Source organism: Nyctibius grandis, chromosome 5 (assembly GCF_013368605.1).
Source record: "Nyctibius grandis isolate bNycGra1 chromosome 5, bNycGra1.pri, whole genome shotgun sequence".
In the NCBI taxonomy this organism is placed as follows: Eukaryota; Metazoa; Chordata; class Aves; order Nyctibiiformes; family Nyctibiidae; genus Nyctibius; species Nyctibius grandis.
In genome coordinates, this window is record NC_090662.1 from 88,584,438 (window position 1) to 88,598,181 (window position 13,744).

Below are 13,744 nucleotides of genomic sequence, written 5' to 3' on the forward strand. Positions count from 1 at the left end.
TAGCTCTTCTGTGGTTCCTATGGCAAAGCATCCCACTGACTACATTCTCTCATTAATAAATAGCTTTAAATCTTTTGTTTTTCATTACTTGTATAACAATAAAAAAAAGAAAAGCTAGACATCTGACCCATCCACCAGTTTTGGAGTTTTTTATATCTGCTATGAAACCTCTTTTTCTTTTCTTTAAAACTGAATAATCTTGTCAGTCACCATGCCATTAATAATTTCTGTTGCCCTTCTCAGGAACCTTTTTTCTTCCTTTAGTTAAGCTAATCAAAACGAAACAGCAGATTTCGAGTGAGGATGAGGTTATAAGATAGCAGTTTAATTTTCTTGCTTTATTCCACACTGCCCCTTTGCAAGCAAAATAATGTTCTTGAGCTTTTTTAGATCTGTTCTTCTTTTTCACTCCGGCCACTATCCCTAATGTGGAATTTATTTACTGAAGAGAATATTTTTATTTACAAACACATCAGAGAGATCCAAAAATCACCAACAGAGGTAGCAAGGCTCACCAGCTAGTGTAAGACATGTATGTTTGACCTTATTCCCCATCTCCACATTCTCTTCCCCCCTTAAATTTAAAATCCTTTGGGTCATTCTTTATGCTGGTACAAGAACAACATAGCTGGAGTACTACCAGAGAGTATATAATGCTCTCTGTTTGTTTCCATATTTCAGATTTTCAGTTATTGTCTACCATTTAGGTTTTTTCCTAACAGAATATATGCAACGTTCATGAGTAGACTAAAATGTTTCTTCAGTTTTCATTACTTTATCTTTGCCAACACTGAATTTCTTCTGACATTTTGTGCCTGGTTGCGCCTTCCAATGCCTTTTGCCTTCCAAGCTAGCTAATAATTATATTAACTCGCATCACACCGATCCTTGGGGCAGCCCATTCTTTGGGCTTGCTGTTGCATGGCCCTCATGTTCCTGCCCTTTAAATAGTTGATACTGGCCCAGGTGAGGGGGGCCTGCCTGTTTTTGCCTACTGCTTTTTGTGAAAGATTTGGTGATTTTTTTCTGCTTTTAGGTACAACTTAACTGTTTACTTTATTATTTTTGAGTATCTATAACTCACCATCCAGCTCAAGTCTCAGTGTGCATGGTAGTTAGACTCCCTTGATTTCAGGGGGCTTTTGTTCAGGCCATAAACTCCATCTCTGAACTAACTCATAATGTGCCTGTCCCCTTTTATTGGCCTCCTGAAGGCTAGGTTTTCAGAGTCAGAAGAAAAACACATTGTCTCACATACTGTGTTCTAGGAAGACAGATTGTAGACAGGACTGTAGACATAGACAAGACTGAAAGAGGTCTCCTGAGCTACAGACCCTAGTCCCCTCGTGTCAAATACGCACTGTCTCGTATTTTTCCTTTCATAAAGCTATTCAGCTCTAGGATCTAATTGCTCCATCCAGCCAGTTTTTGACATATTTTCCCCATTTTTTCTTGATACTGATGCTTAAAGCTGTAGGGATTTTGTGAATAATAAGCTCTGCTCCTAGCCTAAAGGTTTTAGCATCCCCTGATCTTTCATGTCTCTGTCCAGCTTACTCTTAATTTGAAGTTTTTCCATCTCCTAAATACCTGCAGAGCTTAGTGACAGTCATCTTAATGGTGTGAGTGCTCCCCTTTCTTCTCTGTAAACATATTAAACTTCTCCTCAGAAGCACTTCACTTCACACTGGCAGTAGCCCCAATATAGTTGATTTCTGCAGAAAATTTAAAGGGAAAAAAATGGAAACCACTGGAAAAATAAACTTGTAAACAGACACTGCCTTTCACACTTTGTCAGGTTGCATGTGTGTGACTAGCAAAATGGAGTGGAAAATCTTGCAAGTGGGCTCAGCTGTATCTTTGCTTGACACTTTTGACTACAGCGATAATCTCAGTCTGCCTTCAGCTTTCCCACTTTCCGCAGTTTCAGTGTCCTTCCTTTCACTCTCTGTTGGCTGCTTTAGCAGCTTGTTCCTTACTTCTGTGGCATTTTCTCTCTGCTGTCTGAAGTTGGGGTAAGGTTTAAAACCCCCATCTGCTGTCACTGAGGGGTGTTTAAATCCACTGTTCTATCCTTCTATCCAAAACAGCCTTTATTTTAATGGGAACTGAACTGAAAATGGTCACATACTCATTCAAATTGCTGACCTGATGTAGCTGTAAAAACTTACCTCCAGTATAAACTGTAAAATGCCCACACAATGCTGCCTTTGTTCTCTGTCAAGCGGGGGGAGGGAGTGCAATGCCAGGGACATCCTTATTCCAAACACCAACATTAGATTTTTGCATGAGTGATCATTTTATAAATTTGGAAGAGCTGAATACTGCTTATTTTCGTTGAGTGTCTCTAAATTTAGAATAAAATTTAATACATTTTCCATACCTGCTTTTAAAAAAATAGTAAATGAAAAGTACGCCAAGTTGAGATTTGTCATTATAAGTTGAACTAGGATTCTGTGTGTATATATACTACATTGTACTGGTAAAAATGTATGAATCCAGGCACAGCTCCCACTTTCCAGCCTTTGATAATAAATGGACATTTTGACAGAACCCTAGAATTAGTAAACCATAGGTGTGGACTGATGAACTGTCATGTAAAGAAGTGGCTTTGTTCTCTTAGTGATGCATATAGATTAACATTAATTTGAGTTATACTGAAAACTTAAGAGAGCTTTAAAAAAAAAAGAGTAAAGGATGAAGTGACATCACTGAGTGCACAAAGCAGAGTAGAAGGGTGCGGGTGGGGTAAATCTGAGCTGTCTTTATCGTAGAAGAAATCAATTAAATGCTTCCAGATTTTGTTTCTTTCTACAACAACAAAGATCTGGCATTACCAGAGGAGGCACTTCACACACAGCCATCTTGTTCACAGCAATATTTCTCTTCCTTTCTTAAGAAGTCTTCGATACCTTGACACACGTCCTGTACATCAGAAAAGATGACAGACAGCAGTGAGATCTCCTTAAATATCTGTTCTGAACAATGAAACAGCTATTTCTCAAAATGGAAGTTTTATACTTCTTGTGATTAGTCTAGGCACACCTTCCCCTTCCAAACAAGGTGATAACAGAGGACATTTTGTAATATAAATGGCCTTCCTTTTGCCATTGTAAAATATGACAGGAGTTCTAGGATGTAGGTTAATTATAATGGTCATTCTACTAATGTCACAGTTGTGTCAAAAGCAGTATTATCAATTTATGGTGGTAAGTCCAATCTGGCATGTTAATGCAGCCTATTGTATATTTTTCCCTGTTCATCTTGCATGCCTATTAAATAAATTGGGTGAAGGTTTTAGGGAAGGCTGAAGACTACCATCTGCCTGCTAGAAGAGTAAAGGTCTTGCCTCATTATATTCTCCTAACCCAGTGGCATCTCAATATGCTCCTTGACTCCATTTGATATATGTGCCCAAATTGTGCCCTGATTTACATTCTGTGCCAATTCCATGAAAAAAACACTTGCCGGAGGTGGAAGGCTAGGCTTGAATTTACCCTTCCGTTTTAAAGCTGAGGCAGGTTTACACCCTAGAGTGTGCAAAACCAATCTGAAGTAGTTGCAAGATTTAGCTCTTTGACTTCAGAAGAGGCTAAATCTGCTTTTGAGAGTCAAATAAGGTTGAAAGTGTGGATGGACAGTATTTGTCATATTTCAGCCATCTAATTGCCTGGTCTTATTGTACTTAGGAGCTAGCATGCCACCTTTAAATGTTTTTCACATAGTGCTTACCTCTTGTCACTTAATGAGTGCATAATTCACACATTTAATACCCAGGGGCACACATAAGCCTCACCGTCAGTCTTTGCCAACGTGTTTCATTCACTGAACTTGCACAGTAAAAAAACAGTTGCAAAATTTGGACCATAAGTATCGCAAGTAACAGGTTTCCCCCAAGGCACAGAGGATCACCCCCCAGCCTGCAAACACAGCCCCAGATAAACCCAGAGGGTGTCTTACCATGCAGACAGACCCCCACCCCACAGGTTATCGCACAGCCAGGCGTGTCTAGACAGGCCACTGGCAGCCTCTCCGCAAGACAGCTGTACACTTGGAAGGTAAATGATTTGTGGAACTGTGTATGTTTAAAGCCACTCATGCATAAAGCTGTCAAATGCCATGTAGACAGAGGTAGAGCATTTCTGGCTTGACATATTAACATAGCAAAAGCAAAAGGCATTGACACTTTTTATTGGGAAAGGAATTCTGACTCCCTCGTGTAGCTGTTGTAGTTTAATTCAAACCGTGGCACTTCTCTGAGGGCTGAGAAACAAAATCCTTCAGCCAGGATTTTGATGCAAGAAATACTGCAAGAAGTCATATATGAAAGTATTGCCATGCACGTGACTTGCACTTCAGCAGTGTATGTTTCATTTACTAAATATTTTAAACAAATTAGTCTGCTAAATTCTGTGTTACGTAGCTGAATAACATTCACAGTTCAGAGTTAGTGCTTTCTGCTGGGCAAGCAGAGGTGGTTGTGTCTCCCACTGGTGCCTGACCCGCAGGGAGAGCCGCCTTGCTGTGCAGTAACCTTCTGATGTGGTGGGCATTGCTGGCTGGACATCCTCTGCTCAGTCCTCATCAATAATCCTTGGGCTAACTATAACGGAGTGACTGATTTGTCACAATACCTAATTTCCCTGCTTTAGTCCACATTAATCTATATGTTCCTTTAAGAGAAACTGAGAGACTTTTTTTTTTTAATGTGACTTCCTTGGGAAAAACACTTCTACACTTTTACATATTAGCACTAATTAAGACTCCTTCACCTAATCTGGTAATATGCACAAAAGAATTTTTGTCAGCACTGTTGTCAACGGACAAAAATACAAAGGATGGAAACTAGAGAAACTGCCAAATAATTTGTTTGCTTCAAGAATTCTGCACTTCAACACACCTATTCAAAATACTTTTGTGTTGTTAGTAGCCTAATATACCAGGATTGGTGTGGGAAGGATAGCAGGAACCTGTAAATTCTATAGAAGAATCTTGACCATAAATAACTTAAAGATTTTGGGATCATTCCATAATCTCTATTTTCAGTCATCATCATCAGGCAGTAATCCTACAGAAAAAAAAAAGTTCACAAATAAACAAACCAATTTTCCTTTAAGAGCAGAGCTAATTCTTTTCAATCCACTTTTTTATTACACTATTTTCCCTCTATCTATTTAGCCAGCATAAGGATAAATTTCCAAAGCTACCCAGTTGGAAAATAAATGGGTTCACTGTTTGTCTAGCATTCCAATCTTCACAAATGTAAATCAGTCCAACTGCTACTCATTTAAACCTCCAACTTCACAAAACATTAAAGGACTGCTTTCAATACACAATTTAATCTGTGACAATTCACCAAGATTTCTGCTTGAACATCGTCAGAAATTGACTATCTGATAAAGAGACACCACTATCAGAGGTCAGGCGGGTCAACCTGTGTCTTTTACATAGTTTTACTGGGTCAACTACAGCAGGCACCACTATTTGAAGGTTAAATTGTTACAATTAAATACATATACAGCTATTCCCATAGCTACTCTGTTGTTAAATCTACCGTAAACAACACAAGCATTTATATCTGACCCTAATTGTGTCCAAGATGTCACCATTTGAAAATCATACAAAAAAGGACATTATAATCTGTTACACATTAAACAATACTTTATGTAGTGAGATCCATAATTAGCTGGTAGAAACTGGTTTCATTTATTCACATCAGTGTTAAGGGGTTCATTTAGGTTATTTTCTTTCATTTTAATTGGAATAATGTGAGCAGTGCCTCCCAATATATTTTATAGCTGGAGAGTTCACTATAAACAAAGGCACATAACCCTGCCAAGGCAGTCACTAGGGAAACTCTTTTTTCTATGCATTGGCCCTATTCACTTGCTCCCTAAGTATCTTCAAGAAGATTGGCTTTGACGTGGGGGAAGGGTTGAGGGGGGTGTCGGTGAAGAGCCTTCTTATATTCAACCACACTGCTTAGCTGGGAAATTCTACTTTACTCAGAGTTTGAAGCTAGCCAGCCAGGTGCGTTAATGTTATGTGATTTTCCTACTCATCAGAGAAAATCAAATGAAATATCTCAGTAGCGTTTTGAAGCAATCAAATCATTCTGATGCACACAATAGTGTAACAAGGCAGGTATGCTGATACCACAAGAGAGAGAGTAGTTAGCTGAGTAACTAAATTTATAATCAGCTCCTACAGGAAAAAGGTTTCTCTGCATACCTGCCTGTGTGTCTCTAGTTTGCACCACACTATATGTAGAGTTGTGTGTATGCTAGGAAAGGTTCTCAGAATCACTGGTTTAAATCAGTTCTAGTAAAATATCTAACTGGAGTATAACAAGAAATTCTTGCCGGTATGTCTGCACAAGACAAATGCAACATATCTCAGATGAGTTTCCTACTGCATACGATCATTTTGTTTTCCTTCAGATTTGCATGAAAGCAGGACATTTACTTTTCACTCAACTTAGTAGCCTGGTTTATTCTGTTTTATCTGTGCTAGTGACCTGATCCAAGACTCGCACAGTCTTTGGTGGACTTTGAATGAAGTCTTTGGCTGGGGAAGCAAAAGTGCTTGAATGCACCAGATTTTGTTGAAAGCACAGGATTAATTCTGATACCAGAGCAATTCCTCCGCTGGGCTTTCACACACGTGCACGTGCGTCTGTGTGTGCTGCAACAGACACCAGAGCTGTGCGGTCGGTACAACAAAATCATGAGCACTTGTTGTACAATCCGTACGTGTAAGATCATATCACATCATTCCTCCTGAAACTATGTTTTTTTTCCCCTTTATTATTGTAATTTCAGATTTTGCGTTGGAGACAAATTTTTCCTGAAGAACAACATGATTCTGTGCCAGACAGACTATGAGGAGGGTTTAATGAAAGAAGGTTATGCACCCCAGGTTCGCTGATCTGATGCCACATCATTAAGAACACAAAGCACTACGTTCTTTTATCTTTTTTGCTCAACATGTATATAAGAAGTGACACAGGAACCTACTGAATAGCATAGATATAGGGAGACAGAATGGTTGCGTGAATAAAAGGCGGACTGCATCTGTATGTAGTGAAAATTGCTCCGGTTCAGAGTTGAATGTTAATTAAAAAGGTACTGTACATACAGCTGGATTCTTTTTGCTTGCTCTTGAGGTTTTTGGTTTGTTTGGTTTTTTGTTTCTTTTTGTGTCATTTGGCATGAGATGTTTATTTTGGACTATTGTATATAATGTATTGTAATATTTGAAGCACAAATGTAATACAGTTTTATTGTGTTACCATTTGTGTTCCTGTTTGCTTCTTTGTATTGTTGCATTTAGTACAATCAGTGTCTAAACTTACTGTATATTTATGCTCTCTGTATTTACCAGCTATTTTAAATGAACTGTATCTTTCTAGTAAAAAGAATTAAAGAGCAAATCCCAACCATTATGCTACACTTAGAGCTTAAGAATACTGTTTACATTAAAACTATTTAGAAAACTAATAACTCTAGCAGCACCTGCTGCTAATGATGCTATGGTTAAGGGTCTATCAGCACTTCTATTATAAGCCTCTATTTTTCAGGGGTTAAGCATCTGCTGTTTAATTGCATAGATTTTTCTCAAAGAGCACTTTTATTTTACTACAAAATTTTGAAAAACAAATCTGACTGGTTTGGGATATATTATAAAAAGTGCAAAAGTTAATGATTTTGGGTGCTGCTTTTGTGCCCCTTAGGCATTCAAAATGCCTGGATTTGATTTTTAATTTAGCTGGAAATTAAGCCCTAATGCAAACCAGTGCCTCTGGGTATCTTATTTTATATATATATATTAAAAAATATACGTTATTTTTCTGAAATCATTTAATTTTGGGGGAGGAGGAAAGGGAGAGGACTTCTGTTTATATACATTTTAAAAATTTCTTAACATTTGAGGGCTCTCTCTCTCTCTCCTTTTTCTTTTTTTGTTAATCAGGGCTTAACTCTAAAGTTTTTGGGGCTGTGTCCTCAGCAAACCCTGGAAAAAAGTGAAAGTAGAAGGCACTGTAAAGAGCCGCCTCTGAGGGTCTATTTACATTAAGGAAATGACCCCAAGCTGACACCAGGAGAGTGACTGGTTACTAATGACAGACCTCAGTGAATGCTGAAGGTAATTTAAATGCTGATGTAGATGGGACAAAACTTTGAAATACCAATACAGAAAGTGAGAACTATCACACTCGACTACACAGGTCCTTTGCTGTCCATGACAACATCCTACAGGTTTGTCCCATCAATACCGGCAATTAAAATCCTTTTGACAGAGGGGGAGTCACTGCTGACAGCTACTGTTGGCAATCAGTCCATTTACTAGGAGAGGTGGACCTCTTTTTTTAAAGCCATGAAGCTATTGCATCAGCAGCCTGTCCCTAAGTGCTCATGCCCCTGACAGAGCTTACAGGTGTTTGGCAAAGGAAAGCAGGATGAATGTTTAAAAGGTTGTTAAATGCATATTTAATTCTTTTCTCTTTGCCACTGTAATCTAGCTCACTGGGAAAACAGCCTGCATTTAAAAAAGCAACATTAAGGGGAAAAAAAAAGAAAAAAAGGAAAAAAAAGAAAGAAAAGAAACCCACTATACCCTATGTTGCTATGAAGCTGAGCTCTTGTTTTTATTTAGACTAAGAACCCCCACCTCTGCTCAAGTTGAGTGCTGTCCTTCCCTGCTCTTCCTGTCCTGTTGCGCAGTTTCAACATGTTTTTCCTGGGGATGGGGAACAAAACTTTGTAATGCAATGGGGTAATTCCTCTAGTGTATGGTTTGGAGTACACTGCACAGTGGCTTGATTTAGAAATGGATATTTAGTTCTAATGACTATTGTTACAGTGTGGTTTTGTTTCTGGCTGTGAACCCTTTTGAAAATAAGCATGGCTCACAAAACTTGACTTTGACTCATACAGGACCAGTAAGAAATGCAACGACTCCTCAGGCTGTTCTTGCTAATTAGAAGAAATAGCTCCACATAGTTTTTCAAATGAAATCTAGCCGTATTTTGTGGACTGCCTTCCTTCCTAACACACAGAGCACAAGCCTCTCTTCCACTCCCTTCCACAGTCCCTTAATGTCTTTCGGATAATGAAGCAGTTGATGTCAGAGGTACTATTAGGCTCTTCCAGGTCTACTTCAAGTGCAATAAACAAGTCGTCCTTTCCACAAAGGTGAGGATGGCCAGAAAGGGAAGAATCATATTATCTTATTTTGATTCCAATTCCAGTTTTCTCCTCCAGCCTCTGTTGTGTCTTTCAGTTAGAAGCCAGAAAGATCTCTCTTCTGCTTTCCACTAGTAGCCTACAGACTGGATAGAAATCCCTACTTCAGAAACAAGGCTGAGGAACAGGAAAGAAGGGACCTTGGTTCTGTCTTTGACTTGCTGTAAGCTTGGGCAAGTCACTCAACTTCTCTGTGCCTCGGTTGCCCCCGTCTGCCAAATGGGGCTAATGCATGCACTGCTTTTGTAAAGCATTTTTCCTCTTCAGAAAACCAAGAGCTATGCATGCAAATGTTACTAGTAGCATTAGGACATTCTGGGAGAAGCAGAGCATTTGTATGTGCAGTAGGTAACCACAGATCTGAGGTAGGACAGCACAAAAACCAGCTAAGCCTGTGGAAGGCTTTTTTGGGGATGAAGGCGACTACACACTAATAGTGCTATAAATGCTAAAGCGCTCATTACCACAAAGTGCCACTGCTCAGCTCTCTATGGGGTAAATGAAGACAGTGGAATGGGAAAATAGTGGCTTATGGTTACATGCCATGTTACTCATATGTGCATGGGCATGTTTTGTGACATATGCTCAAAATGGGGAAGAGGAAGGTGGTCCTGCTATGGAGAACAAATAGCCTCACCATTCTATCAACCTTAATTGATGTAAGAATAAAGAAATGTTGATATGCTTGTTTGAAGTGCTGCAATGATTTGGCATTGCTTTGAGCACTTTAATCTCATACATCTTATTCACATACGTATCTAAAATATGTGTGTAGAGGATACAGTATAAACTTAGATTTGAGGGAGGTCAAAGATCGATTACACATTTTCCTGTATTTCAAATTTCCATCTTGCCTGGCTGTTAAAATAATAACTGGGAGCTGAAATATTTAATGGAAACATTTACAATTCCAATAAAGTATAATATCATAAGACAATATTGAAGAGAGATTATCTGCCAGGCTGCTTTATTGATCTTTTTGACAGAGGGAGGCCTAGACCATTCCTTTAGGTTGCTTTTAGTTATCTACCTTAGGTTTCCTTCTCCATCACTGTGTGTGTCAACATGCTCTGTCTGCATACAGCAAAATGTTCTGCTAGTGACCATTGCTCAGTGTATGTTCATTTGCCAGGCAGGAATTCTTCCACTTGTATCATCTCCTATCTTTAGGGTATTTCATCTCTATCATCTGTACAAATCTCTAACTTTAGCCAGACAAAAATAATAACAACAATAATTTAGAAAATCTATTATTCTTGGGTTGCTGTTTTTTAAGCCACATGCAAAAGTACAAACTATCAAACCTTGATTTTCAGCTGTAGAAAGCTCCTCTGCCAACCATAACCTGCTGTGTCTGTTATCTGCCATGACTGCTGATGAATCTAGACAGCCTGGATTCTGCAGAAGCAGTGACCAGGGCTAAAAGTTGATCTGTTTCATTATTGTATTTTTATCTTGCTTAACAAATTTTCTTCATTCTTTTTTTTTTAAGCACACCTTCTTGCCTCTTCCTACCCTCGCAAAATGCTCAAATTTATGCTCATGTAATGTAAATAAAGAAAAATCATCCAGCAACCCCTCAAATGTTCCTAATTGCCTACATATAAAATGACTTGAAGAAAATAGATTGAAAAGTGGTCAGTGAGAAGGGAGACTGTGGGGAAAAGAAACAAACAAACAGGGACTGTGGCAAGGTTTCAACTGTACAGACAAAGTACTTTAAAGGCTTTTTTTCAACGTAATATACAGCAGCTTCTTATAATTTTCTCAGCAGTAGGTAGTTTACAGTCATCTGTACCTAGAACAAATCTTGTCAAAAATGAAGGTCTGTAGTGATTGCTGGGTATAATTTTACACATTTAGCTGATTCTTCTGAAAGCTTCCACTGTGCTGCTGTTGTCAGACTAAATTACCAATTTAGCCATTTGTTGTTTAATGAATAAAAACTCCTATGGCATTGGAGATGTTGTGTTTTCAATAAAGCAAAAGCTTTAACAACTCGAACTACAGAAAGCAAAGTGTGTACTGTATATAAGAGCAGTGTTTTTATTCTTTTAAATACCACTTTAGATAAAAAAGCCAATTGCATATTCACTTAATACATTTCTCCTACTTCAGTCCAATGATGCAGACCAAACCTGTTTACTGTTCACTTCAGTACCTTGCAAGAGGAAACCAAAATACAATAGGTGGAAGGTAATAGGCCATTAGCACAAACACGCTCACAGTAAAAATCTTTTGTGTAGGCACCCTTTCTAGAAGCTGCCAATTGTGGGTGATAGCAGTATTATAAAGGAAGTTCTTTTAATACTATTTAAGGCATTAAAAGCCAAAAAGTATCTGTTTAAAGCCTTAAAGTAGGGGTTGTATGTATCTAATACCTTTTAAAATGCCCTTCTGCTGATTTATATTCATCCTGAACCTGCTAATAATGAGTATACATAAGCAAATACCATCTTCCACCTATTCAGCATGTCATTGGTATGAAAGCCCCAGAAAATATCTCACGTAATCAGTGTGTTCAGAGAGTTATCTAGCACAAATTACTCATTAACTCAATAGCACATAATAAAAAAGAACATCAATTAATTAATGAGTCACCCTCAGATCACTTTGATTACAACACAGCTCTGTTGAAACAGCAGTTATAAATGGAGCTGCCTCTCTTTATTCATTGTTTGCAATTGGCCCATTATTTTGCAGAGACCAGTGTCATATTTAACACATGCCTGCAGGTAATTGTGCGATTAGTTTCATAAATGAAGATGCAGAGGGAGAACACAGAGTGTCTTGCTCTGCAGTCGAGTCTGAAAGATGCAGGAATCCACCGTACCTCCTGCAACCTGCCATGCTGGCAGACCTCTGCCGTGCCCACGAGGCCAGCCTGCCTCTGGGCTGCAAGGTCTTAGTGACAGGACAACACTCAGAAATAGGCATACTGTCCTCTACTTTAATCTGAAGATCTCAAAGCCCTGGGCAAACACCTTTGACTTAGGCCTCCCAACAGGCCACGTTGCTGATACTTCACGGGGAAAAATACAGAGGTAGAGAGATTAAGTGGGCTGCCCAAGATCATTCAGCAAGTCTGCATTCCTCCAATGCCACTTATTAGCACGACTTGTAAGACCTCACACAACCGCCTCATCCTGGGCCTTGCCAAGACAGGCTCCAGTGTTATACTTGGAGAAACACATGCAAACTCTTCCTAGATGTTCAGGGATGGACCGAGGAGCAAGGAGAGGCTGAACATCCAAAACTTCATTATTGTGGTGAATTGTGTTTGGTGAATATGAGCTGAGGAGGCAAGAGAGGAGGGCTCATTTTTTTAAAAAAAAAAAGTTTTTTAGTGGAAAGATGAATAAAAGAACACAAAGTCACCACCTAAAGTTCCTAAACTATCTTGGTTAAATGCCATTCCAATAAGCTTATAGTGTAATTATAACAGTTCCCTTAGGTAAGTAAGAAACATCTGTTAGTAACACATAGCAGGTGTTAGCAATTACACATACTGATTTTTTTAAAGTGTTTTTAATTAAAAAGAATTCTGTTTTCTGAAAAGGAAAGCAGGGTAAGTCCAAACAAGCTTTTGTTTGTGTGGCTCTAGATCATGTAATATGCAAAACGATAAAGGTAAAATCAACTTAAATTAGCAAGGGTTTGCACATTTGACTCCAGATTACTGCAATCAAAACCAAATTGGGATTCACTGCATTATTGTAAAGCACGTAACGTTAGTATTCTCAGCAAAGGCTCATCTAACATATGAAACCCATACAGTTCATGTAATCACTGAATACATCTAAGTAGAGCGTTTGAACCTAGGAAGATTGCTATAGTTAAGCAAAATATGATAGGTATTGTAAGAAAGGAGCAAATTGCAAGGAATGCTGTGTAATAGTTTCTTCACATTCCCCTCGTCCCACTACTGGGAAACAGTTTCTAGATTATGTTAGAGCAAAATCAAACTATGTTGTCAAATTACTTTGAAAAACTAGCCAAGAACAATTTACATTTAGCAATGTGATATGACGTGCCATTGAGAAATAACAAGAAAGAGTCACATTGGAAGGCCAACTGTTTAGAGGTGGTTTTAATCCAAATTAAAAGATAATGAGATGACAAATTTGTTTCCCTGTCCTGACTCTCTCTCTCCATAGATGCCAAGATGAGGATATCAGGATTTAAATCTTGCCATAAACTTTGACTTTACTTTTATATAAAATACATAAGCAAACTAGTTGGCAGGGAAATGAGGAAGAAGCACCAACATCAGTATGATCTATGGATTTGTCTTTGTATCCAGCTGGGATCCATGTTGGCTTGTTTGCCATATACAAGTCTGTAGTTCCTTTCACAAAAGTGTCTCTAAACTCCAATGCAGAAAAGTAGTCTTTCTACCTACAGTCTACAGCAATATATATGAGACTATTTTTCTTTATGTTCTTCCCAATGGTGTGTTTTTTATGAGGAGATACATATCTAAAATAATAGGTATGGAA

The 13,744-nt window shown here is 38.5% G+C and overlaps 1 protein-coding gene across 1 annotated transcript in view; it reads left to right on the top strand.

The window, feature by feature from the left end:
* The window catches only part of LMO3 (LIM domain only 3), a 55,389-nt gene extending 48,462 nt beyond the window's left edge, over positions 1-6,927 (top strand). The window contains exon 4 of the mRNA XM_068401931.1: positions 6,822-6,927. Coding sequence (XP_068258032.1) covers positions 6,822-6,927 — 106 coding nt within the window. The remainder of the gene's footprint in view (positions 1-6,821) is intronic.
* The last annotated feature ends 6,817 nt before the right edge of the window (positions 6,928-13,744 follow it).